We start from the raw sequence: 27,932 nt of genomic DNA, 5'->3' as shown, positions 1-27,932 counted from the left end.
TTGGAAAGGCGGTGCTCAGAATTGCATGCGGTCTCGAAGTCAGCTTCCGTGTTCACAAACAACGGAGCGACGCTCTTTCTGCGCCCTGATTTCTTGGCCAAGAATGAACGCAGTACATTCCGACACTCATCCCTCTCCATACCCAGAATTGGGCAAGGTTCGTCAGTAGCCGAAGACAGGCTGTGGTGCCCGGTGAGGGCGCTTCAGCAGTACCTCTTCCGAACACAAACCTTAAGAGGGTAAATTTCGAAGCGGCTCGCCAAAAATTGCTTGCCCCCCTCTCGGCCCGCCCAAAATTCTTTGCCCCCCCCCCCTCTTGCACATGCCAAATTTTTGGGATCCCAATTTACAAGTTTACCTTAAATGGTCTTGATAAATGTTGCGAGTGCAAAAATTTGTAGGCCCCCTATATTAAAGCGTTTCAGTACCGTTTTCCTAAGCCTTTTTAGCAGGTTTTATTTAAAAGGCGTCCCATGAATGTGTGCCAAAAATCGATTGCCCCCTCTCTCGGCTTGCCAAAAATTGCTTGCCCCCCCCCCCCTTCACTAGTAGGCCTATTTTGATACTAGTCTCATATTCTAACCCAGTCTGCCAGTCTGCCAGTCTGCCAGTCTGCATATTGTAAGAACCGAACATGTAGGCCTAAATTGTCACCGTAAAATTTGAGTCTGGAATGCATTTATATCCTAATTTGAATATGTCTGCAAATAAGAAAGTTTATAGGCCACCTTTAGGCCTACACTCATAATAGGCCTACCAAGATTACCAAAACAACGAAAACTAAACAGCAAATGACACTTTGCAGGAAGTCAGTCACAACACAACAACAACACTAAAGTATTAAATTAACATAAACAATTTTCATTAAAAAGCAACTCATTACTCATACTTTCATGTGCTAATTTGCTATAAAATATTAATTGAAAAGTGTTATATAATGTACACAAATATTTTATAATGACGTACGTAACTACTTTCTTAGACTTGGGTCTAATATTTTAGAAGTATAGAATATATAGAAGTACATGCATGTATTTCTAATTCACTGAATGTACCATGTAGTAATATTTATAGTATTAAAGTCATAATGTACGATCTTTTTCAGAATTTACTTTTATTTTTTTCAAACCTGATTTTTTGGCATATTTGTAATACTTACACATGTTCTAACTTAAATCTATGAGCAAGCTGTCAAATTCGTCCTATTTGTAGTAAAACGGGACGATTTTCTGTTGGTCCGACATAAAGTCATAATTTTTTAGATTATGACTTTATGTCGGCCACGATCGCAAACCGTAGTCTCGTACAAAACTAGCTTGGTTACGCTCCCTCCACATGTGGAGGGAGCGTAACCAAACTGGCCGCGTAGGAGACTAACTCTGAAGCCGCACTCGCTGTCCTAATCCAAATAGTGCGAGATGTTTCGAGTGATAGAGGTGAAGATTATGATGTTGTTTCTTTGCAAATTCCCAATGTTTTTCGCGTCCAAATGTATTGAGAACTTTCATAATGATTGTATATTATCATTTTAGAAGAAAAAAAGAAAAATCTAAAAATTTAAAAAGATCGTACATTAAGGCTTTAATATCACTATGTTCTTTGTAGATTTGTATATTACTTTTATATTTTACTTATCAAATAAGGCCTAATTATTTCATTTATAAAATATGAGTATTTGTTATGACACTTTTATTCATGTTCAAGTTTATTTAAAATATTCCATTCAGTAAATACATGTACGTATTTTGGTTATACTGTAATACCAGAGCAAATATGGCAAGTAGAGCTATTACCACAGTGAATTCAAACCTACCTCTTAATATTACAAAGGTCAAATAGGGCGAGCTAGGGGCAAGAGGCTAATGGCGTTTGCAGCATTCAGGCATCCTTGTACTGCCATTAAAGGCTCACTGGCCTGGTTGGAGTATATTAAACACATTCTATAGTGTTTTTGATAAGATAACAGTGAATAATATGAGTCTTAAACATATGCCTTCTGTATGTACAATGTATTTGAATTATTTACATGATTAAAATACTAGAGTAGTCTTTAATACTATTAAAATAAATGCAACAAGTGGCAAAATCAATCATTCGCTTTAATCGCTTACTAGTACCAAATATCAGCCATAAGATCTGTTTAAACATGTTAAAGGTTGTGTTCGTCATCTTTTAGTTTTATTATTCAATATTTATAATACTATGTGTATATAGCTTATACAATGTGCATACAATTTTCTTTCCATAAAACAGTGAAAAATCCTGCTCGTTTTATAAAAAGTTGATAGGACACAATTTCAAATATATAGTACGGTATGTTTGATGCATGAATAGTAAATTTCTGGTTTAGGAAATTTGTCAATTTGAACATAACCTATTTCTTATTTGCAAATGTGTTTGTCTCGCATGAAAATTGTAGGCCTATACTTCCCTGATGTGTATTAAAAAGTCCAACCGTGGGCCTTAATGCCTTTTTTGCACAACACATCTTGTCGCTGTTTGTTTATTTGTTTCTTATGTGCAATAAACATATTAAAATTAAAATTAAAATAAATTACTTTAAAAATGAATTTGGAATTCCAGACTTTTTTCCCCAAAAAAAGTTTGCCCTCTATAGGGTTCTGGTGGAATATGCCTGGAATTCCATACTTTTTGCGGAGATTGGGTCTGAAATTCCAGATATTTCTTCCAAAATGAATTTGGAATTCCAGACTTTTTTTCAAAAAAATAGTTTGCCCTCTATAGGGTTCTGGTGGAATGTGCCTGGAATTCCATACTTTTTGCGGAGATTTGGTCTGAAATTCCAGATATTTTTTCCAAAATGAATTTGGAATTCCAGACTTTTTTTCAAAAAAATAGTTTGCCCTCTATAGGGTTTTGGTGGAATGTGCCGGGAATTCCATACTTTTTGCGGAGATTTGGTCTGGAATTCCAGATATTTTTTCCAAAACAAGTTTGGAATTCCAGATTTTTTTTCAAAAAAATCATTTGCCCTCTATAGGGGGGGGGGTCCTTTATTATCTGGAATAGCCCAATAAAGGGACCTACCACCATTTAGCTGAAATACTAATCTGTCTTAGCATGTAAATTATTTCTGTCGACAACGAATGAAGCACTTCGAGAAAACTAGTTGAAACAAAACATTATATCAAAGATATTTCTAGGGAGTAATTTTCCAAACCTCAATAGCTCTAAGCCATTGTGTGTGTCCAAGGCCATACAATTTTGTATACGCGGTACAGCATGTTGTACAGTGAAAATGGCTTCCCATTGTCATCCCATGTTAATCCAGATAACAAAATGTTCATTTAAAGTATCATTGCAAATGAATTATGATTTTTACTTTTCGGATTTGGCTTTGAGCAATTCGCTACTTGCACAGTTCCGCCATTATGCACTATGTGCGGGAGAGCCTCGAACTGGCAGCATACATGAATGGGAATTGAACTAGTCATAACGTTCTGTGTAAGGTTACATAATTCTTCCTTTCATGTATGCTGCCAGTTCGAGGCTCTCCCCGCACATAGTGCATAATGGCGGAACCGTGCAAGTAGCGAATGGTGACACATACCATGTTTACAGAAAAAAATGATAATTCTATTCCTGACATCGTCAAAATGTCAAACTTTGTATGTTTTTTATTATATTTAAGTAATTAACTGCAGTTTCTTTATTCAACATCATAAGAGGTTCATACTTGACATATTTATGGTGAATGAATAGACTTTCATTAAATATTGAAAAAACCCAAAATTACTCATGCCTAATTTACATAAAAATACCATGAATACATAATTACCTGTAATTAGCTAATTTGCATAATTAATAACTTTTTGTGTATTTTTTTGTTATCAATTGAAATAACTTTGTATACATATGTGTGCAAAAAAACCGCACCCTGATATCATGTACGGTTTTCTATTGGCATCAATTTTGCATATTAATTAGCTGAACTTAGTCATTTTTTCACCTTTAATTTATCTGCAGATTGACTGAATTTGCTAAAATAGTATATTTGGTTAATTTATTATAATTATTCAATGATAGATTTTTTAATTTTGTTTTCTTTAAGGGCTGGGGTATGAACGTTTGGACAGTATTTATTTTGGGACATTAGAGCACATCAGACATATCGAATTGCATTCTGAATACGAAGAATGTCATTCTGATATCAAATAATTTTGATTTTTGAAATTCGCAATTTAATACACATTTTATGGCAAATCATTAAAATTGATATTTTTGATATTTAACAGTACTTGAAGTAAACTTTATAAATCTGATGATTTATACTTAAAGTGTATGTAGGTGGGATGAAAAGCCGACGATCAATTGAAAATTTTGACCTTTCGTATTGAAGATATGGATTTTTTCCCAAAACACCAAAAAAAATTAGGTCTTTTGGGGAAAAAATCCATATCTTCAATATGAAAGGTCAAAATTTTCAATTGACCGTCGGCTTTTCCTCCTGCTACATACACTTTAAGAATATATCATTAGATTTATATAATTTACTTCGAGGACTGTTATATATCAAACATTTGAAAAATATCAAATTTTTATAATTTGTCATAAAATTTGTATTATATTGTGATTTAAAAAATTGAAAATTATTTGATATCAGAAAGACATGCTTCGTATTCAGAATGCAATTCGATAGGTCTGAGATGCTCTCATGTCCCACAAAAAATACTGTCGAAACGCAATAAACGCTCATTTTGGATCCCTTAACGAAGTTAGGAAAGATATGCATTTAACCTGTGGTACTTAAATTAACGCTGCTTTTTCAAGCAATCGTCCAAATAAACCTTCAAAATCTCGAAATGTGCCAATTTTGTCATCATAGCCATTTGTGGCAGGTTTTAATTCCATTTACGAGCATCTTAAAATTGACACTACATCACAATGCATTGACCGATTTCAATTCCGTTTTTTGATTTTTGATGCTTTAAGAAAGCTTATTCATGTAGAAACATTAAATATCGTTTTTCTGCTGCGCTTATTTTTGAGGTGATATACCCAATACTAGCTTTATTTCAATGAGCAATGGCCACTTCTCTTTAAATTGCAAATATTGTGCAAAAAGTTACTATTTTCGCCTGTTTTGTCATACGGATGTAAATTCAATGAGGTATGACTTTGCTAAAGAGCGCTTACAATTTAATATGTATACAATATGCCCGTCAAAATCAAATAGCCCGCATGATATATAAATTATTAAAAATATTTTTTGCTAAGTATATGACAATACTTTCAATGCTGATATTAACAACTGACAACCGAACAAATTATAGCCGTGCCCGTGATACAGCTCGCCCAATGTGGCACTCATTCACACTGGGGCACAGTGTTATCATCCCTATATCTTCCAAAAGCACACCATCGGTTACCATAAAAATATACGTTTTTCCCCCCATTTCGATTGCAGCGTTGCCATTTATCAGCTGCAATAACCCACTTTTACGATCTGCGCATGCTCATATTACCCTCTTTAAACAGGAAGCCCCGTCTGGCCAGTTCTCTACAGAAGAACTGACAATACACCTGTTACTTTGATGACAGACAGAACAGAATTTTCATGGATAAATTTACTAATTCCCCCAAAGTGGGGCTTTCACTTTACCGTCGCCAACTCAAGAAAATTCGATTTTTTTTTCTGCCATACGCAGGTTGGGTTTTCAATACGCACAGTGACGCTTATCATATTCTTTCAACATATATATTCAACTGCAAGTCTTACAAAAGTTTTCTAGATATACCAAAAATAACGGGATTTATTCAAGGATGTGATAATATAATCATATCAAAAGAATCAGATCACCATCAGTCTATTTTCATTATAACTAGGAATAAAATCAATTCATCTCCATTTTCAACGGAGGAATGTGATCTTATTGTCCCTGAGTTTACTATTCTACAGACATTGAAATACTCGACCTTCAACAATACAGCGACAATAGGTTTAGCCTGGATATTTTAAATGGAAACTCACAGCTGAATTAATTACATCGCTGAGATATTAGCGATTGGTTTTTAGCCAATGATTTGTTTTAACCAATCGCTCACCGAGCGCGAAGTGTAAAGTATAAGCTTATTTCGTAATAGTAGCCGGCGGGCAGTTTAAGACACGTACGTGCTTTGATACCTATACAAAATAGCTGGCGTGGACGATGTGTGGGCCCGTCATTTTAAGGTTTCATAAGGGACGCACCATTAGACTTCAAGGGGGGTTAGGAAGTTGGGATCGGGGATTTTTTACAATTTCATGCATACACAGTTAGGTGGGGAATTTTTTTTTTTAGTGTTGGTGGGGAAAGTTGTTTTTTTCCTCATGTAGTGGGGGAAGTTTTTTGTTTTCAAAATTTCCTAACCCCATACATACATACAAATTATTTATAACACGCTGTTTCATAGATATCACAGCGTGTGTGATGATACACTATGAAATAAATAACAAACAAAGAAGTCTAATGGTGCGTCCCTCATATCTATACAGTACTTACTCTGCCAAGCAACTGCCAATTTGAAGATTATAACCAATAGTAACCCTGTCAGCTTCATATTGCCTGTAGAAAACCAATATTAATAAATTAAATTAATGACCTGTTCCATCCAACAGTTTGGTTCCGCACCTTTCACACAGCGGAACTAGCCCTAGAACTCTGGCCATAGTATCCATTTTTACTTCTACAAGGGCCAGAGGCACTTACATTGAAAAATTTGTTGGAGATGCTTGAACGATCCAGTACAAAAAATGACAGCATTTCAATGCTTGATCGAGGTCACTAATTAACATGATAAAACCCACTTGAGAACACACAATCGCCGGTCATTTCTAAAGATGCATTTATACTCAATCGCTTTTGGAGAAACCTGAATCGCACGCATGGTCAGTGTACTAAATCGCCATCGTATTTGCCTGCTGAGCATGCGCATGATTCGCTGTTTTTCAAAAGCGACACGTCCCGCGACACGTAGGCCTATATTGACACCCTCTGTCGGTCAACGTTCTCTAAAATTGCACACATAACTTGTGTAGTTAGCGACAATGATTCAGTCTGGGTATAAACACAGCTTTACACAATGACTAATTTACATAGGTACAAAAGACCGTGTTCATGTACCGTTACTCAGCCAAACATGGCAGAGTAGGTCCCGGATCTTCTGTACATGTTCCTATCTCCTCAACGTTATACCTTTCCAACAAGGAAAGAGATACGAAAGGCGAACGTCTAAGCGGAACCAAAATGACTGATGAGGAGATAAGTTGCAACAAAACACGCAACATGTCATCAAACCTTATGATTGAGTTTTCGATATAATAGGCATTTAAAATTTAAATTCAAATTGTTTATCATGTAAAATAAGTCAGAAAAGGAATAGTTTGCACCGTTTAAAGTGCATCGTTACCAAGGAAACATAAAAATTCGGACACAATACAGTGTACTGTAATTATATACTATAAGTATAATCTAGTCAACTGAACTTGCCTTTTATGTGGATGAATGATAATCTTCACACACGCTGTAAAAACAGGCCGTAAATTAATTTCGAATTTCCCGTAATTTTACGGGAACCAACCGTACAACAGCTTTTTGTGATTAGAATCACCTATACCTAACTCCACATCCACATATAATACTATAGAGTATAGACCCATGTGTATCCCTGACTAGACTACTCCGTAGTCCACTTGCCCATTGTCATGATTGTGCATACTCTGGATATTGCATTTAAGCTTAAAACTCCGATTTGATAGATTTTCACAACTGATCATCTTTTCAGTCACCGTACTCCCTCTGTATGTATACTGCAGTTACTGTCCGTTTTCCTATACACAATACACAGTGCTCTCACCATTGACGCGTGACCTCTACAAATAGCGTATGTTGAGAAGTATATGCATTTGCCTAGTTAACATCACTGTGTGAAAAATAACCGGCCAATATTTAAAGTATTCTCCAAACTTCTAGCAAATATATTTCTCTAACATGACCTAAAATTACAGCTAGGTTAGATGTTCAGAAATAGAGTGAGGGCAAGGCATAGCTACAATCAAGGAAAAAAGTCTTGGAACGCTTGCGTGTAAATAACGGAAAACTGTCACCCCCTCTCCCCCGTGCAATGTTGAGAACTGCCAATGTCTTCAGCGGTTCCCCAATGTGTTCCAACATTGCTTGATGGGGAGAGGGAAGGGTAAATCATTGTTGTAGATGTCATGTTTCTTCCCAAACACAATATAGGTCATTTCCATGAACATAAGAAATTCTGCACGGAATTTCGACAGAGTGTGCCAAGCGTTCCAAGGACTTTTTTCCTTGATTGTCTCTACCGAATGCAAAATATTTCATCTAAATTTCGTTTTTGTCTCATAACTCAAAAACGGAATGTCGTATGAGCTTCAAATTTCACACGATTTGAGAGTGGGTTATATACTTTGCAATCATAATAAAATTGTTGATAACGAATTTGGTTTGCTTAGGGAGTGGTCACCGAAAACACCCCATATGCTAAATTACACACGTTTCATAATTATGGCTCTAAACTGCTCTAAAATGTCGTTTTTGTCCATAACTCAAAAACAGAATGTTGTATGAGCTTCATATTGTACACGATTTGAGAGGGGATTATATGCTTTGCAATCATAATAAAATTGTTGATAAAGAATTTGGTTTATTTAGGAGTGGTCACTGAAAACACCCCATATGCTAAATTACACACTTTTCATAATTATGGCTCTAAACTGCTCTAAAATGTCGATTTTGTCCATAACTCAAAAACAGAATGTTGTATGAGCTTCATATTGCACACGATTAGAGAGTAGATAATATCCTTTTGAATCATAATAAAATTGTTGATAAAAATGTTGAGTTATTTAGGGATTGGTCACTGACAACACCTCCTATGCTAAATGACACAAGTTTTGTAATTATGGCCCTCTTCTGTATGATACTGAGTCAATTTTCGTTTTTGTCTCATAACTCAAAAACACTACAAATGCATTTTTCGTACAATATCACAATGTTTTGCAGCATGTTTCCAAAATGGTTTTTTTATGTTATTAAAACGTTATGTACCCTTTATGATATAACCTAACGTGTAAAATTTATGTTTTCTCTAAAACTTGTGTTTACTGAGTATAGGCACATCCGAGCGAATCAGAAAGATTATGATGTAACAATTTGAAACAACGCTTTTCTGAATAGTATTTATAACAAAATACGCTTTTGCGATGAGAAAAAAATTAAAGAAAAAAACAACAACAATTTACACTTAAAGAAAAAATATAGACCACCATTGGGACTCGAACCATGCACATCAGTCAATAGCCAAAAGGTTAACAGTCGGAGGACTAATAAATATATATGCGTATTTCTTTCAATTCAAAACGGTAAAGTGTTAACAAATTTCATATATGAAATCAATGTTTCATTCCTTTTGCATTAAAACATTCTCAATTGGTATAGCAAATGTAAACGAACGTGAAGTTTACATGAGATGCGGCCTCAAAATGGTAAAAATGTCGATTTTGGACCATTTTGTCATTATGGTAAACTGATACACTTTCCATTTCTAATATACAAGTTTATACTTTCCACGATACCTGTTTACTATAAAAGAACACAACTTGTTACTTTATTGCGAAATGGCAGCGTGGCGTAGCGGATTAGTCCTCAGACTGATAACCTTTACTATTGACCGATGTGGTTCGAGTCCCAATGGTGGTCTTTTTTTCCCAATAAAGTATATTCAATTGTTGTTTTCTTTTTCTTTTCTTGTTTTTTTTCTCATCGCAAAAGCGTATTTTAATATAAATAATATTCAGAAATGAGTTGTTTATGCGTATTTATTTCAATTCAAATTGGTAAACTTAACTGTTAACAAATTTTATATCATTCCTGTTGCAATAAAACATTTTCAATTGGTATAGCAAATGTAAACGAACGTGACGCTTCGTGAGATGCGGCCTAAAAACATAAAATATCGATTTTGGACCATTTTGTCATTATGGTAAACTGATACATTTTGAGGTTTCTACTATAGGGTGCTTGCATGGAAGATCACAAAGTTCAAACCATCCTAAAGACACGCTCCAGAGGACATGCAAATGCACGGAGTACAATACCAATCACCTGTTTAACTGGTTTTGATCAAAGTAATTCTTTGTACTCCATGCATTAGCATATCTTATGGAGCGTGTCTGGAGGATGATTTGAACTCATGACCTTTCGTGCAAGCACTCTATACAAGTTTACACTTTCCCCGATACCTGATTACTATAAAAGAACAAAACTTGTAACTTCGATTGCGAAATGGCAGCGTGGCGTAGCGGATTAGTCCTCAGACTGATAACCTTTTGACTATTGACCGATGTGAATGGTTCGAGTCCCAGTGGTGGTCTTTTTTTAAAAAGTATATTCAATTGTGTTTTTTTTTTCTTGTTTTTCTCATCGCAAAAGCGTGTCTTAATAGAAATAATATTCAGAAATGAGTTGTTTCAAATTGTTACATCATGATCTTTGTGATTCGCTCGGATATGCCTATACTCAGCATACACAAGTTTTCCAGAAAACATTTATATATGCCTATACTCAGCAAACACAAGTTTTAGACAAAACATTTACATGTTGGGTTATATCATAAAGGGTACAAAATGTCTGTTTTAATAACATTGAAAATATTTTGGAAACATGCTGCAAAACATTGTGATATTGTAAATAAATGTATTTGTAGTGTTTTTGAGTTACGAGACAAAAACGAAATTTGACTACAGTAGAGGGCATAATTACGAAACTTGTGTAATTTAGCATAGGAGGTGTTTTTCAGTGACCACGCCCTGAATAACCCAACAATTTTATCAAAAATTTTATTATAATTCAAAAGGATATTATCTACTCTCAAATCTGGTGCAATATGAAACTCATACAACATTCTGTTTTTGAGTTATGGACAAAAACGACATTTTAGAGCATTTTAGAGCCATGATTAAGAAACGTGAGTAATTTAGCATAGGGGTGTTTCCAATGACCACTCCTAAATAAACCAAATTCTTTAAATTTTATTATGATTACAAAGCATATGATCCACTCTCAAATCGTGTGCAATTTGAAGCTCATACGACATTCCGTTTTTGAGTTATGAGACAAAAACGAAATTTAGATGAAATATTTTGCATTCGGTAGAGACAATCAAGGAAAAAAGTCTTGGAACGCTTGCGTGTAAAGAACGGAGAACTGTCACGCCCTCTCGCCCGTGCAATGTTGAGAACTGCCAATGTCTTCAGCGGTTCCCCAATGTGTTCCAACATTGCTTGATGGGGAGAGGGAAGGGTAAATCATTGTTGTAGATGTCATGTTTCTTCCCAAACACAATATAGGTCATTTCCATGAACATAAGAAATTCTGCACGGAATTTCGACAGAGTGTGCCAAGCGTTCCAAGGACTTTTTTCCTTGATTGTCTCTACCGAATGCAAAATATTTCATCTAAATTTCGTTTTTGTCTCATAACTCAAAAACGGAATGTCGTATGAGCTTCAAATTTCACACGATTTGAGAGTGGGTTATATACTTTGCAATCATAATAAAATTGTTGATAACGAATTTGGTTTGCTTAGGGAGTGGTCACCGAAAACACCCCATATGCTAAATTACACACGTTTCATAATTATGGCTCTAAACTGCTCTAAAATGTCGTTTTTGTCCATAACTCAAAAACAGAATGTTGTATGAGCTTCATATTGTACACGATTTGAGAGGGGATTATATGCTTTGCAATCATAATAAAATTGTTGATAAAGAATTTGGTTTATTTAGGAGTGGTCACTGAAAACACCCCATATGCTAAATTACACACTTTTCATAATTATGGCTCTAAACTGCTCTAAAATGTCGATTTTGTCCATAACTCAAAAACAGAATGTTGTATGAGCTTCATATTGCACACGATTAGAGAGTAGATAATATCCTTTTGAATCATAATAAAATTGTTGATAAAAAATGTTGAGTTATTTAGGGATTGGTCACTGACAACACCTCCTATGCTAAATGACACAAGTTTTGTAATTATGGCCCTCTTCTGTATGATACTGAGTCAATTTTCGTTTTTGTCTCATAACTCAAAAACACTACAAATGCATTTTTCGTACAATATCACAAAATTTTGCAGCATGTTTCCAAAATGGTTTTTTAATGTTATTAAAACGTTATGTACCCTTTATGATATAACCTAACGTGTAAAATTTATGTTTTCTCTAAAACTTGTGTTTACTGAGTATAGGCACATCCGAGCGAATCAGAAAGATTATGATGTAACAATTTGAAACAACGCTTTTCTGAATAGTATTTATAACAAAATACGCTTTTGCGATGAGAAAAAAATTAAAGAAAACAACAACAACAATTTACACTTAAAGAAAAAATATAGACCACCATTGGGACTCGAACCATGCACATCAGTCAATAGCCAAAAGGTTAACAGTCGGAGGACTAATCCGCTACGCCACGCTGCCATTGCACAAACGAAGTATATGACATTTTTGTTCCATTTTGAATTGAAATAAATATATATGCGTATTTCTTTCAATTCAAAATGGTAAAGTGTTAACAAATTTCATATATGAAATCAATGTTTCATTCCTTTGCATTAAAACATTCTCAATTGGTATAGCAATGTAAACGAACGTTTTAATGAAGCTTCATGAGATGCGGCCTCAAAAACATAAAATGTCGATTTTGGACCATTTTGTCATTATGGTAAACTGATACACTTTGCCATTTCTAATATACAAGTTTACACTTTCCACGATACCTGACTACTATAAAAGAACACAACTTGTTACTTCGATTGCGAAATGGCAGCGTGGCGTAGCGGATTAGTCCTCAGACTGATAACCTTTTGACTATTGACCGATGTGGTTCGAGTCCCAATGGTGGTCTTTTTTTAAAGTATATTCAATTGTTGTTTTTTTTTTTTTCTTTTTTTTTTTTTTCTCATCGCAAAAGCGTATTTTAATATAAATAATATTCAGAAATGAGTTGTTTATGCGTATTTATTTCAATTCAAATTGGTAAACTTAACTGTTAACAAATTTTATATCATTCCTGTTGCAATAAAACATTTTCAATTGGTATAGCAAATGTAAACGAACGTGACGCTTCGTGAGATGCGGCCTAAAAACATAAAATATCGATTTTGGACCATTTTGTCATTATGGTAAACTGATACATTTTGAGGTTTCTACTATAGGGTGCTTGCATGGAAGATCACAAAGTTCAAACCATCCTAAAGACACGCTCCAGAGGACATGCAAATGCACGGAGTACAATACCAATCACCTGTTTAACTGGTTTTGATCAAAGTAATTCTTTGTACTCCATGCATTAGCATATCTTATGGAGCGTGTCTGGAGGATGATTTGAACTCATGACCTTTCGTGCAAGCACTCTATACAAGTTTACACTTTCCCCGATACCTGATTACTATAAAAGAACAAAACTTGTAACTTCGATTGCGAAATGGCAGCGTGGCGTAGCGGATTAGTCCTCAGACTGATAACCTTTTGACTATTGACCGATGTGAATGGTTCGAGTCCCAGTGGTGGTCTTTTTTAAAAAGTATATTCAATTGTGTTTTTTTTTTTTTTCTTGTTTTTCTCATCGCAAAAGCGTGTCTTAATAGAAATAATATTCAGAAATGAGTTGTTTCAAATTGTTACATCATGATCTTTGTGATTCGCTCGGATATGCCTATACTCAGCATACACAAGTTTTCCAGAAAACATTTATATATGCCTATACTCAGCAAACACAAGTTTTAGACAAAACATTTACATGTTGGGTTATATCATAAAGGGTACAAAATGTCTGTTTTAATAACATTGAAAATATTTTGGAAACATGCTGCAAAACATTGTGATATTGTAAATAAATGTATTTGTAGTGTTTTTGAGTTACGAGACAAAAACGAAATTTGACTACAGTAGAGGGCATAATTACGAAACTTGTGTAATTTAGCATAGGAGGTGTTTTCAGTGACCACTCCCTGAATAACCCAACAATTTTATCAAAATTTTATTATGATTCAAAAGGATATTATCTACTCTCAAATCTGGTGCAATATGAAACTCATACAACATTCTGTTTTGAGTTATGGACAAAAACGACATTTTAGAAAGCCATGATTAAAACGTGAGTAATTTAGCATGAAGGGTGTTTCAATGACCACTCCTAAATAAACCAAATTTTTTATTAACAATTTTATGATTACAAAGCATTGGTAGAGACATGTCTCTACCGAATGCAAAATATTTCATCTAAATTTCGTTTTTGTCTCATAACTCAAAAACGGAATGTCGTATGAGCTTCAAATTTCACACGATTTGAGAGTGGGTTATATACTTTGCAATCATAATAAAATTGTTGATAACGAATTTGGTTTTTGATTGCTTAGGAGTGGTCACCGAAAACACCCCATATGCTAAATTACACACGTTTCATAATTATGGCTCTAAACTGCTCTAAAATGTCGTTTTTGTCCATAACTCAAAAACAGAATGTTGTATGAGCTTCATATTGTACACGATTTGAGAGGGGATTATATGCTTTGCAATCATAATAAAATTGTTGATAAAGAATTTGGTTTATTTAGGGAGTGGTCACTGAAAACACCCCATATGCTAAATTACACACTTTTCATAATTATGGCTCTAAACTGCTCTAAAATGTCGATTTTGTCCATAACTCAAAAACAGAATGTTGTATGAGCTTCATATTGCACACGATTAGAGAGTAGATAATATCCTTTTGAATCATAATAAAATTGTTGATAAAATGTTGAGTTATTTAGGATTGGTCACTGACAACACCTCCTATGCTAAATGACACAAGTTTTGTAATTATGGCCCTCTTCTGTATGATACTGAGTCAATTTTCGTTTTTGTCTCATAACTCAAAAACACTACAAATGCATTTTTCGTACAATATCACAATGTTTTGCAGCATGTTTCCAAAATGGTTTTTTTAATGTTATTAAAACGTTATGTACCCTTTATGATATAACCTAACGTGTAAAATTTATGTTTTCTCTAAAACTTGTGTTTACTGAGTATAGGCACATCCGAGCGAATCAGAAAGATTATGATGTAACAATTTGAAACAACGCTTTTCTGAATAGTATTTATAACAAAATACGCTTTTGCGATGAGAAAAAATTAAAGAAAAAACAACAACAATTTACACTTAAAGAAAAAATATAGACCACTATTGGGACTCGAAATATGCACATCAGTCAATAGCAAAAAGGTTAACAGTCGGAGGACTAATCCGCTACGCCACGCTGCCATTGCTTATATGACAATTTTGTTAACTTTTAACCATTTTGAATTGAAATAAATATATATGCGTATTTCTTTCAATTCAAAATGGTAAAGTGTTAACAAATTTCATATATGAAATCAATGTTTCATTCCTTTTGCATTAAAACATTCTCAATTGGTATAGCAAATGTAAACGAACGTGAAGCTTCATGAGATGCGGCCTCAAAAACATAAAATGTCGATTTTGGACCATTTTGTCATTATGGTAAACTGATACACTTTGCCATTTCTAATATACAAGTTTACACTTTCCACGATACCTGACTACTATAAAAGAACACAACTTGTTACTTCGATTGCGAAATGGCAGCGTGGCGTAGCGGATTAGTCCTCAGACTGATAACCTTTTGACTATTGACCGATGTGGTTCGAGTCCCAATGGTGGTCTTTTTTAAAGTATATTCAATTGTTGTTTTCTTTTTTTTTTTTTTTTTTTCTCATCGCAAAAGCGTATTTTAATATAAATAATATTCAGAAATGAGTTGTTTATGCGTATTTATTTCAATTCAAATTGGTAAACTTAACTGTTAACAAATTTTATATCATTCCTGTTGCAATGAAACATTTTCAATTGGTATAGCAAATGTAAACGAACGTGACGCTTCGTGAGATGCGGCCTAAAAAAACATAAAATATCGATTTTGGACCATTTTGTCATTATGGTAAACTGATACATTTTGAGGTTTCTACTATAGGGTGCTTGCATGGAAGATCACAAAGTTCAAACCATCCTAAAGACACGCTCCAGAGGACATGCAAATGCACGGAGTACAATACCAATCACCTGTTTAACTGGTTTTGATCAAAGTAATTCTTTGTACTCCATGCATTAGCATATCTTATGGAGCGTGTCTGGAGGATGATTTGAACTCATGACCTTTCGTGCAAGCACTCTATACAAGTTTACACTTTCCCCGATACCTGATTACTATAAAAGAACAAAACTTGTAACTTCGATTGCGAAATGGCAGCGTGGCGTAGCGGATTAGTCCTCAGACTGATAACCTTTTGACTATTGACCGATGTGAATGGTTCGAGTCCCAGTGGTGGTCTTTTTTTAAAAAGTATATTCAATTGTGTTTTTTTTCTTGTTTTTCTCATCGCAAAAGCGTGTCTTAATAGAAATAATATTCAGAAATGAGTTGTTTCAAATTGTTACATCATGATCTTTGTGATTCGCTCGGATATGCCTATACTCAGCATACACAAGTTTTCCAGAAAACATTTATATATGCCTATACTCAGCAAACACAAGTTTTAGACAAAACATTTACATGTTGGGTTATATCATAAAGGGTACAAAATGTCTGTTTTAATAACATTGAAAATATTTTGGAAACATGCTGCAAAACATTGTGATATTGTAAATAAATGTATTTGTAGTGTTTTTGAGTTACGAGACAAAAACGAAATTTGACTACAGTAGAGGGCATAATTACGAAACTTGTGTAATTTAGCATAGGAGGTGTTTTCAGTGACCACTCCCTGAATAACCCAACAATTTTATCAAAATTTTATTATGATTCAAAAGGATATTATCTACTCTCAAATCTGGTGCAATATGAAACTCATACAACATTCTGTTTTTGAGTTATGGACAAAAACGACATTTTAGAGCATTTTAGAGCCATGATTAAGAAACGTGAGTAATTTAGCATAGGGGTGTTTCCAATGACCACTCCCTAAATAAACCAAATTCTTTATTAACAATTTTATTATGATTACAAAGCATATGATCCACTCTCAAATCGTGTGCAATTTGAAGCTCATACGACATTCCGTTTTTGAGTTATGAGACAAAAACGAAATTTAGATGAAATATTTTGCATTCGGTAGAGACAATCAAGGAAAAAAGTCTTGGAACGCTTGCGTGTAAATAACGGAAAACTGTCACCCCTCTCCCCGTGCAATGTTGAGAACTGCCAATGTCTTCAGCGGTTCCCCAATGTGTTCCAACATTGCTTGATGGGGAGAGGGAAGGGTAAATCATTGTTGTAGATGTCATGTTTCTTCCCAAACACAATATAGGTCATTTCCATGAACATAAGAAATTCTGCACGGAATTTCGACAGAGTGTGCCAAGCGTTCCAAGGACTTTTTTCCTTGATTGTCTCTACCGAATGCAAAATATTTCATCTAAATTTCGTTTTTGTCTCATAACTCAAAAACGGAATGTCGTATGAGCTTCAAATTTCACACGATTTGAGAGTGGGTTATATACTTTGCAATCATAATAAAATTGTTGATAACGAATTTGGTTTGCTTAGGGAGTGGTCACCGAAAACACCCCATATGCTAAATTACACACGTTTCATAATTATGGCTCTAAACTGCTCTAAAATGTCGTTTTTGTCCATAACTCAAAAACAGAATGTTGTATGAGCTTCATATTGTACACGATTTGAGAGGGGATTATATGCTTTGCAATCATAATAAAATTGTTGATAAAGAATTTGGTTTATTTAGGGAGTGGTCACTGAAAACACCCCATATGCTAAATTACACACTTTTCATAATTATGGCTCTAAACTGCTCTAAAATGTCGATTTTGTCCATAACTCAAAAACAGAATGTTGTATGAGCTTCATATTGCACACGATTAGAGAGTAGATAATATCCTTTTGAATCATAATAAAATTGTTGATAAAAATGTTGAGTTATTTAGGATTGGTCACTGACAACACCTCCTATGCTAAATGACACAAGTTTTGTAATTATGGCCCTCTTCTGTATGATACTGAGTCAATTTTCGTTTTTGTCTCATAACTCAAAAACACTACAAATGCATTTTTCGTACAATATCACAATGTTTTGCAGCATGTTTCCAAAATGGTTTTTTAATGTTATTAAAACGTTATGTACCCTTTATGATATAACCTAACGTGTAAAATTTATGTTTTCTCTAAAACTTGTGTTTACTGAGTATAGGCACATCCGAGCGAATCAGAAAGATTATGATGTAACAATTTGAAACAACGCTTTTCTGAATAGTATTTATAACAAAATACGCTTTTGCGATGAGAAAAAATTAAAGAAAAAACAACAACAATTTACACTTAAAGAAAAAATATAGACCACCATTGGGACTCGAACCATGCACATCAGTCAATAGCCAAAAGGTTAACAGTCGGAGGACTAATCCGCTACGCCACGCTGCCATTGCACAAACGAAGTAACAAGTTTTGTTCTTTTATAGTAGTCAGGTATCGGGAAATTGTAAACTTGTATAGTAGAAATGGCAAAGTGTATCAGTTTACCATAATGACAAAATGGTCCAAAATCGACATTTTATGTTTTTGAGGCCGCATCTCATGACGCGTCACGTTCGTTTACATTGCAATATAAAAATGAATTGAAATAAATATATATGCGTATTTCTTTCAATTCAAAATGGTAAAGTGTTAACAAATTTCATATATGAAATCAATGTTTCATTCCTTTTGCATTAAAACATTCTCAATTGGTATAGCAAATGTAAACGAACGTGAAGCTTCATGAGATGCGGCCTCAAAAAACATAAAATGTCGATTTTGGACCATTTTGTCATTATGGTAAACTGATACACTTTGCCATTTCTAATATACAAGTTTACACTTTCCACGATACCTGACTACTATAAAAGAACACAACTTGTTACTTCGATTGCGAAATGGCAGCGTGGCGTAGCGGATTAGTCCTCAGACTGATAACCTTTTGACTATTGACCGATGTGGTTCGAGTCCCAATGGTGGTCTTTTTTAAAGTATATTCAATTGTTGTTTTCTTTTTTCTTTTCTTGTTTTTTTCTCATCGCAAAAGCGTATTTTAATATAAATAATATTCAGAAATGAGTTGTTTATGCGTATTTATTTCAATTCAAATTGGTAAACTTAACTGTTAACAAATTTTATATCATTCCTGTTGCAATGAAACATTTTCAATTGGTATAGCAAATGTAAACGAACGTGACGCTTCGTGAGATGCGGCCTAAAAACATAAAATGTCGATTTTGGACCATTTTGTCATTATGGTAAACTGATACATTTTGAGGTTTCTACTATAGGGTGCTTGCATGGAAGATCACAAAGTTCAAACCATCCTAAAGACACGCTCCAGAGGACATGCAAATGCACGGAGTACAATACCAATCACCTGTTTAACTGGTTTTGATCAAAGTAATTCTTTGTACTCCATGCATTAGCATATCTTATGGAGCGTGTCTGGAGGATGATTTGAACTCATGACCTTTCGTGCAAGCACTCTATACAAGTTTACACTTTCCCCGATACCTGATTACTATAAAAGAACAAAACTTGTAACTTCGATTGCGAAATGGCAGCGTGGCGTAGCGGATTAGTCCTCAGACTGATAACCTTTTGACTATTGACCGATGTGAATGGTTCGAGTCCCAGTGGTGGTCTTTTTTTAAAAAGTATATTCAATTGTGTTTTTTTTTTTCTTGTTTCTCTCATCGCAAAAGCGTGTCTTAATAGAAATAATATTCAGAAATGAGTTGTTTCAAATTGTTACATCATGATCTTTGTGATTCGCTCGGATATGCCTATACTCAGCATACACAAGTTTTCCAGAAAACATTTATATATGCCTATACTCAGCAAACACAAGTTTTAGACAAAACATTTACATGTTGGGTTATATCATAAAGGGTACAAAATGTCTGTTTTAATAACATTGAAAATATTTTGGAAACATGCTGCAAAACATTGTGATATTGTAAATAAATGTATTTGTAGTGTTTTTGAGTTACGAGACAAAAACGAAATTTGACTACAGTAGAGGGCATAATTACGAAACTTGTGTAATTTAGCATAGGAGGTGTTTTCAGTGACCACTCCCTGAATAACCCAACAATTTTATCAAAAATTTTATTATGATTCAAAAGGATATTATCTACTCTCAAATCTGGTGCAATATGAAACTCATACAACATTCTGTTTTTGAGTTATGGACAAAAACGACATTTTAGAGCATTTTAGAGCCATGATTAAGAAACGTGAGTAATTTAGCATAGGGGTGTTTCCAATGACCACTCCCTAAATAAACCAAATTCTTTATTAACAATTTTATTATGATTACAAAGCATATGATCCACTCTCAAATCGTGTGCAATTTGAAGCTCATACGACATTCCGTTTTTGAGTTATGAGACAAAAACGAAATTTAGATGAAATATTTTGCATTCGGTAGAGACAAACAAAGAAAAAAGTCTTGGAACGCTTGCGTGTAAATAACGGAAAACTGTCACCCCTCTCCCCCGTGCAATGTTGAGAACTGCCAATGTCTTCAGCGGTTCCCCAATGTGTTCCAACATTGCTTGATGGGGAGAGGGAAGGTAAATCATTGTTGTAGATGTCATGTTTCTTCCCAAACACAATATAGGTCATTTCCATGAACATAAGAAATTCTGCACGGAATTTCGACAGAGTGTGCCAAGCGTTCCAAGGACTTTTTTCCTTGATTGTAGCTCATAGCTAGCCAACTCCCCGTGTTAATTGAATGGAGATTTGACCGAAAATATTGGTAACGGACCGCTCAGTTCTGTAGGATGCCACAAAAAACGGTACAAGCTACATTTAAAGTATTCAATGAAATTCTAGAAAATATAGTTTTGTAACATGTCCTAAATTTTTAGCTAATTTAGGTGTTTGGAAATAGTCGCACTTTTGTGTTTTAGGAAGGATATGTAAACGACAGATAACACTTGCCATCCGAAAAGATTATGTCTTTGACCGTATAGAAACTGTTGAAGATGTTGAGTCAATTTTTGTGAAACTCGCCCTTGACAAAAACACTGCTCTCATTGTGGGTTCACTATATCGCCCACCAAACAACAATCTCGAGTACTTGGAAAAAATGTGCTCCCAGATTGAAGAAATTGCCACCAAAGTTCGCAATGCTGTTGTATGGATCAGTGGTGATCTGAATCTCCCGGACATCAACTGGACTACTCTGACAATCGACGGACATCAGTACCCACTCAGTCTAAACCAGCGTTTCTTGGACCTGCACTCTGACATCGGCCTGGAACAAATGGTTTTATTTCCTACAAGGAGAGATAATACGCTTGACCTATTTTCTACCAACCGCCCATCCCTTGCTAGCAGATGTACTGCGTTACCAGCACTGGGCGATCATGAGCTAGTGTTTGTGGAATCGAGCGTTACTCCTAAGAGAAGAAAGCCGGTGCCACACAAGATTTTTCTGTGGAAAAATGCTAATATTGACAATATGAAAGAAGAATGCCTTGTCTTTCAAAATCAGTTTACTACCAAGTACACTACCAGTAGTCCCATCAAGCCGATGTGGGCAGACATCAAAACATGTCTTCTCAACATCCTTGATAGAGGTGTACCTTCCAAAGTTGCCACTACAAGATACAATCAACCTTGGATCACAAAGCAGGTTAAAAGGCCCATTCTCCGATAAAGCGTCCAAGTTTGGTCTCCGGAATGACAAAATGCCAACCACAAAGAATTCATAAAATTCATTCAGAATCGTAAACTATAATAGTTTAAGAACACAAAACAATGCATGGGTGATTTTTCAACAATACTTCATTTTTGAGCAATATTACTTGTACGTATTGGGGGTAACGTATCCGTGGTAACGTATCTGTGAAACCCTTTCCCATCTTTGTCTTAATCGTGCAAGTGTAATAACTGACCGACTTAATACCCATACTTGATCAGTCATCACCCAATGTACTAAAGTCTGGTATGGTATTTGGCTTCATTTATCACAGCGTTTTTTCCGAGGGGAGTAGAATTTAGGTAACGTATCTGTGACGGCATGAACGTAACGTCAGGACTTTTTGCCATTAATAGACCTATTTTTTTTACTTTGAAACCATTGTGTTATGTTCCATATATATAATATAACTATGAAGCCTGCTTGATCCATCACATATGAGAAAAATCATCTAGCCAATTATTTTCACAGATTGTTATCCATTAGAAATATGGTAACGTATCTGTGAACAATATTGGGGACATAGTCTGAAAGACCTGTTGGAAAAATTTAATAATCTGTGTTGTGATGATTTATACTTTATAACTAGGGCATGATACCAGCTAATGAAAAGTACCTATAATCTATTATATGCGCGCATGTTTAGAGAGCAGGGACACATTATACGGAACACACCTTGGCTGGCGACATGGAGGAAAACAATGGACATGCATAATCAGCTTTATTGTTTTATACTTTCTAGGCATGTTGCAACCTCTAGCCTCACACATTTTAAAAAGCAACTCCTAAGTATAAGTTATATTAATAAAAGTCATTTCTTTCTGACGAAACAAGTCTGAATACGACTTGAAACTACGGGCGACACATATTTGGCATTTTGAACACTTTATCGGAGAATGTGCCAAAAGACTCACCCGGCAGAAGAAGCGTAGCTTTAATAAAGCTCGGCACTCTAAGAAACCAAAAGATTTTGAGAGATACAAGGTTCTTAAGACTACATGCAGATCAGCTTGTAAGAAAGCATACAATGATTATGTGACTAATATCATCTCTCCGGAATCTTCCTCAAATCCCAAGCGCTTTTGGAGCTTTACATGATGCAGTCATGTCTACAGTAGAATTCATCTCGACCTTTGCAGGACTTAACCCCATTAAAAGCTATTAAACCAAGATAACACTCATTGAAACAGCTCAACTGATTAAATCGGATCTTCTCTGGTTGTGCACAAGTGACTGTTTTCATGTGCGATATCGCAATAAAGATGGTATTCATAGCTTCAGTTGGGTAACCGATTATAAAGGAAACGAAAGGAAACAATGTTATGTGTGGCTTTGTTCACGAAATCAGACAATGTCGTGCTTTTGTAAACCAGCATTCTTGAAAATGAGCAACATAATGATTTTTGACTTAACACGGTTTAGAAATAATTTCTTCATATTTTTGGTGTTATCTGTCGTTTACATATCCTTCCTAAAACACCAAAGTACGAGTATTTCCAAACATCTAAATTTGCTAAAAATTTAGGACATGTTACAAAACTATATTGTCTAGAATTTTAGAAGAGTACTTTTAATATTGGCCGGTTATTTTTCACACAGCGACGTTAACTAGGCAATGTACTATTACCTATAACATTAACTAAAACACCAAAGTACGAATATTTCCAAACATCTAAATTAGCTAAAAATTTAGGACATGTTAAAAACTATATTTTCTAGAACTTTAGAAGAGTACTTTTAATATTGGCCGGTTATTTTTCACACAGCGACGTTAACTAGTCATATCCCCATACTGTTAACGTAGGGCTATTTGTAAAGGTCACGCGTCAATGGGAAAGAGCACTGTGTATTGTGTATAGGAAAACGGACAGTAACTGCAGTATGATTAACAGTAAAAAATGTGACAATGCCGGAGTTTCCCCATTGAAAGCTTCCAACGGTATCAGCTACTCTGATAGTACAACCAAGGCAAATATTTTGAATGATCAGTTCTCGTCTGTATTTAACATGAATGAGGATGAAACCACCATAAAAGACAAAGGATCTAGTCCTCACTCAGTCATGGATCCAATCATCGTCCATCCTGATGGTATCCATAAACTGCTCGCTGGTCTCCAAATCCATAAAGCGTGTGGACCAGACGAGATCCCTACTAGACTGTTGAAGGTGCTGGCAGACGAGCTTACTCCCGTCATCTCTTTGTTCTTCCAAGCTTCTCTCAACCAAGGGATCATCCCAGAAGATTGGAAGAAAGCCAATGTTGTGCCAGTTTTCAAAAAAGGTGACAAGAACAAAGCTGAAAACTACCGTCCCATATCGCTGACATCTGTCACATGTAAACTTCTAGAACATGTCATCTGCAGCAGTATCATGCGTCACCTCGATAAGCATTAACATTCTCAACGATGCCCAGCATGGCTTTCGCAAAAGAAGATCATGTGCGACACAGCTTATACAAACCATCCAAGATCTGGCAAAGAGCATCGAGAGTCGAGACCAAGTGGACGTCATCCTGCTCGATTTCTCGAAAGCATTTGATCGAGTTCCACATTTGAGACTTCTTCACAAACTTAAGTTTTATGGCATTGAGAACAGCACATATGCCTGGATTGCTGATTTCCTGAACCATCGCTCTCAGCAAGTGATCCTGGAGGAGCCACATCTAGATCATCTCCTGTCCACTCCGGGGTCCCACAAGGCAGCGTGCTTGGGCCATTGCTCTTTCTCCTCTTCATCAATGACTTGCCTGATGTTATATCACCTCAATCCACGGTCAAGTTATTTGCAGATGACTGCATCCTCTACCGCAAAATCCAGAAGGAGGAAGATGCAGCTGGTCTTCAGCATGATCTCGATCAACTGCAGAAGTGGGAGAAAGATTGGTTGATGGAGTTTCATCCCCAAAAATGTCAAGTGCTCCACGTCACCAACAAAAAGAAGATCTACAAGATACCATATAACATTCATGGCCATACACTTGAAGAGGCAGACTCTGCTAAATACTTGGGCATCAATATCCACCAAAATCTCACCTGGAATCCCCACATTCAGAAAGTTGCTTCAAAAGCCAACTCTACCCGTGCATTCCTGCAAAGAAACATCAAGCAGTGCCCTAGGGAGACCAAAGTCCTCTGCTACAAGACACTTCTGCGCCCTGTAATGGAATATGCCGGTGTTGTCTGGGATTCGCACTCCACTACTTACATCAGGAAACTGGAAATGGTACAACGTAGATATGCCCGCTTCGTCTTCCACGACTACAGAACTACCAGTAGTGTCTCAGCCATGCTTTACCAACTGCAATGGCCAACCCTACAGGAAAGGCGTGCCCAGGCTAAAGTGGAAATGATGTACCGCATTGCTTACGGACTTGTTGATATTCCACAGTCCTACCTTGTTCCAACTGTGATGCTACGTGGGCACTCAATGAAATATCATGTGCCATTTGCCAGGACAAATGTTTACCAACATTCATTCTTCCCAGATGGAATCAGGCTCTGGAATGCACTTCCCCAGCAGCTTGTTGACAGCACCTCCCTGGAATGCTTCAAATGGCAGGTGCAGTCCGTCCAGCTCCGCTAGACGACTTCCAGTTTTTATCGCACCTTAGATGTAGTCAGCACTGTAAATTTCCTGCACCCACCATGCAAAAAGTATATACGCTATGTGCGGACTGTACTATATTGGAAGAAGAAGAAGAAGAAGAACACCAAAAAATATGAAGAAATTATTTCCAAACCGTGTTAAGTCAACAATCATTATGTTGCTCATTTTCAAGAATGCTGGTTAACAAAAAGCAGACCATTGTCTCATTTCGTGAACAAAGGTCCACATACCATTGTTTCCTTGCGTTTCCTTTAAAATCGGTTACCCAACTGAAGCTAGTAATACCAGCTCATTGCGATACCGCACATGTATAACAGACACATGTGCACAACCAGAGAAGATCTGATTTAATCAGTTGAGCTGTTTCAATGAGTGTTATCTTGGTTTAATAGCTTTTAATGGGGTTTAAGTCCTGCAAAGGTCGTGGTGAATTCTACTGTAGACATGACTGCATCATGGTTAGCTTCCCAAGTGGACTACTGACTTTGGATTGCGGTTAACATGGGACTCTATGGAGAGTTATTAGGCCAATTTCTGGCCTAACTAAAATTGGTCATGATGTAATGCATCTTTAAATGAATCTGGCTTGTGATTGGTCGCCCAGATCTCGTTATTGTTTAAATCCTCCCGACACGTACCATTACCATTAACTATATAATACATGGTATACATCTATCTTTGGAATGCGGCGCTTTTGTGCTGGCGCGAAAGTTGGTGGTTGAACGTACGCATCTAGCGCGTATTGTACCACCATGCTTAGTCTTGTGGTTAGATTTGATTGATAAACAAGTATGATTGACAGTGTGTTTTAGATAACGAAGTCCCTGGGTAAAGTTCTGCTTAAAAGAGAAAGTCCATAGTCGATTCTTAACTCGTAATAAACTGGCAGATTCTAAAATTAGAATTGTTCAGCATTGAAGTGCCATTATAGTTATGCCATTATGATATATTGCATTCAATAATATAAGCCTACGTATACGTCACTTTTACTGTCACAAATATAATTATATTAACTTTTTCATAACCATTTTATACTAGTATTTTGATGTAATAAATATCAGTATAATTTCGAGTTCAACTGAATGCGTTCATCATGATTAATAACGTATTTTCATTTATCAAAAATCGACTATGGCATAGTCTAATCCCCCCTGACTCCCTCTTAATCCCACTGACACACTAAAAGTAAAAATTATACTGGTCCCCGTAAAATTACGGATAACGGCTGGCATCCAATTTTCCGGTAAACCGGTAAATTGGCTGCCAGGAGTTTTCCCGTAATTTAATGGTGACCATTCAGGAAAATTACGGAATTTATTATTGCTTTCTTTTTCTTTTTTTGATGGGGTGGGGGTGGAACTCTCCTAAAATTTTTGGGGGTGGTCCTGACCCCCGTGTGATACCTAAGGCATTAAAAATTGTATTGCCCTCAGAGCTCCAAAGTCAGGTCGTACGGTTGAATACTTATTTTTTTTGCCACATACAACATCAAGAAATGCAAGTTCACCACACAATACCATGGTAAACAATGATTTATAGGTATCTAATAGGCTTGATCTTCTGATATATCAGAGTTGTGCGGTACGAATTACAAACAAAACATTTTGACAACATTTATGTGTATTTTCAAATTTCGCAATCAAGTTCTATTTGACTACCATGTATGCATGCTATATAGTTGATGTAGTAGGCTATAGCTATATATATATTAAAAAAAAAGGGAAAACAAAGTGGGATACATTACCAAACAATTGCAGTATCACAAAGCAGTTCTGTAAGTTATATACTTCAGGATTGTGTGGCGGCCAGTAAGTCAAGAAGACACCATCAACATCAGCTGATCAGCTAAGATTGATTTTTGACAAGAACGCTTTAGGCATATGCCAGTACAGTCGTTCAACAACACAAAAATGTGACCCAAACAAACAAAATGAGGAATATGTCGTGAAAAGTCAATTGGAAGATTTGTTCACTAAAGTACTAGTAATATGTATTCAGCTTTAACTTGATATAAATGCATTCAAAAGGAGATGGTGCAATGCCGGGTGCAATAATTATGTGTACCCCCGGGATGCATGATGAATTATAGGGGGGGGCTAGACTAATTCCAATCAGTCGTCTACACTTCGCATGTACTGTGTATGCTTCGTAGTGACGACTGATTATCTTACAGTCCATATCGGTTTTTTTGGCAAGCCAAAGGGGGGCAAGCATTCTTTGGCAGGTTGAAAGGGGGATGGCGGCACCGTTTCTATATTACGCCCTAAAAAGGTGTAGGAAAACGTTAGGAACACGTTTCAAATGTGCAAAATTTAAGTTTTTGAACTTGCATGTGTAAAGGTGGGGGGGGGGGGGGTACAAAGATTTTTGGCACGTCAAAAGAAGGGGGAAAAGTTTTTGGCGCTTCAAGGGGGGAGGAGGAGAGTTTTTGGGCACGGCAAAGGGGGGAGATTTTGGCAAACCATTAGTTGATAAAAGTGGAT

General features: G+C 35.8%; 1 protein-coding gene across 1 annotated transcript in view; it reads right to left on the bottom strand.

Annotated features, from left to right (window-relative positions):
* LOC140165045 (serine protease 33-like) overlaps positions 1 to 27,379 on the bottom strand; it is a 38,981-nt gene extending 11,602 nt beyond the window's left edge. Inside the window, exons 1-2 of the mRNA XM_072188463.1 lie at positions 27,194 to 27,379; positions 6,504 to 6,566 (exon numbers count right to left, since the gene is read on the bottom strand). Coding sequence (XP_072044564.1) covers positions 6,504 to 6,561 — 58 coding nt within the window. The 5' untranslated portion in view covers positions 6,562 to 6,566; positions 27,194 to 27,379. The remainder of the gene's footprint in view (positions 1 to 6,503; positions 6,567 to 27,193) is intronic.
* Positions 27,380 to 27,932: the final 553 nt, after the last annotated feature.

The sequence above is a fragment of the Amphiura filiformis genome, chromosome 11, assembly GCF_039555335.1.
Source record: "Amphiura filiformis chromosome 11, Afil_fr2py, whole genome shotgun sequence".
Classification (NCBI taxonomy): Eukaryota; Metazoa; Echinodermata; class Ophiuroidea; order Amphilepidida; family Amphiuridae; genus Amphiura; species Amphiura filiformis.
The sequence above is the reverse complement of the archived record's forward strand: the minus strand, read 5'-3'. Positions and strand labels throughout refer to the sequence as shown.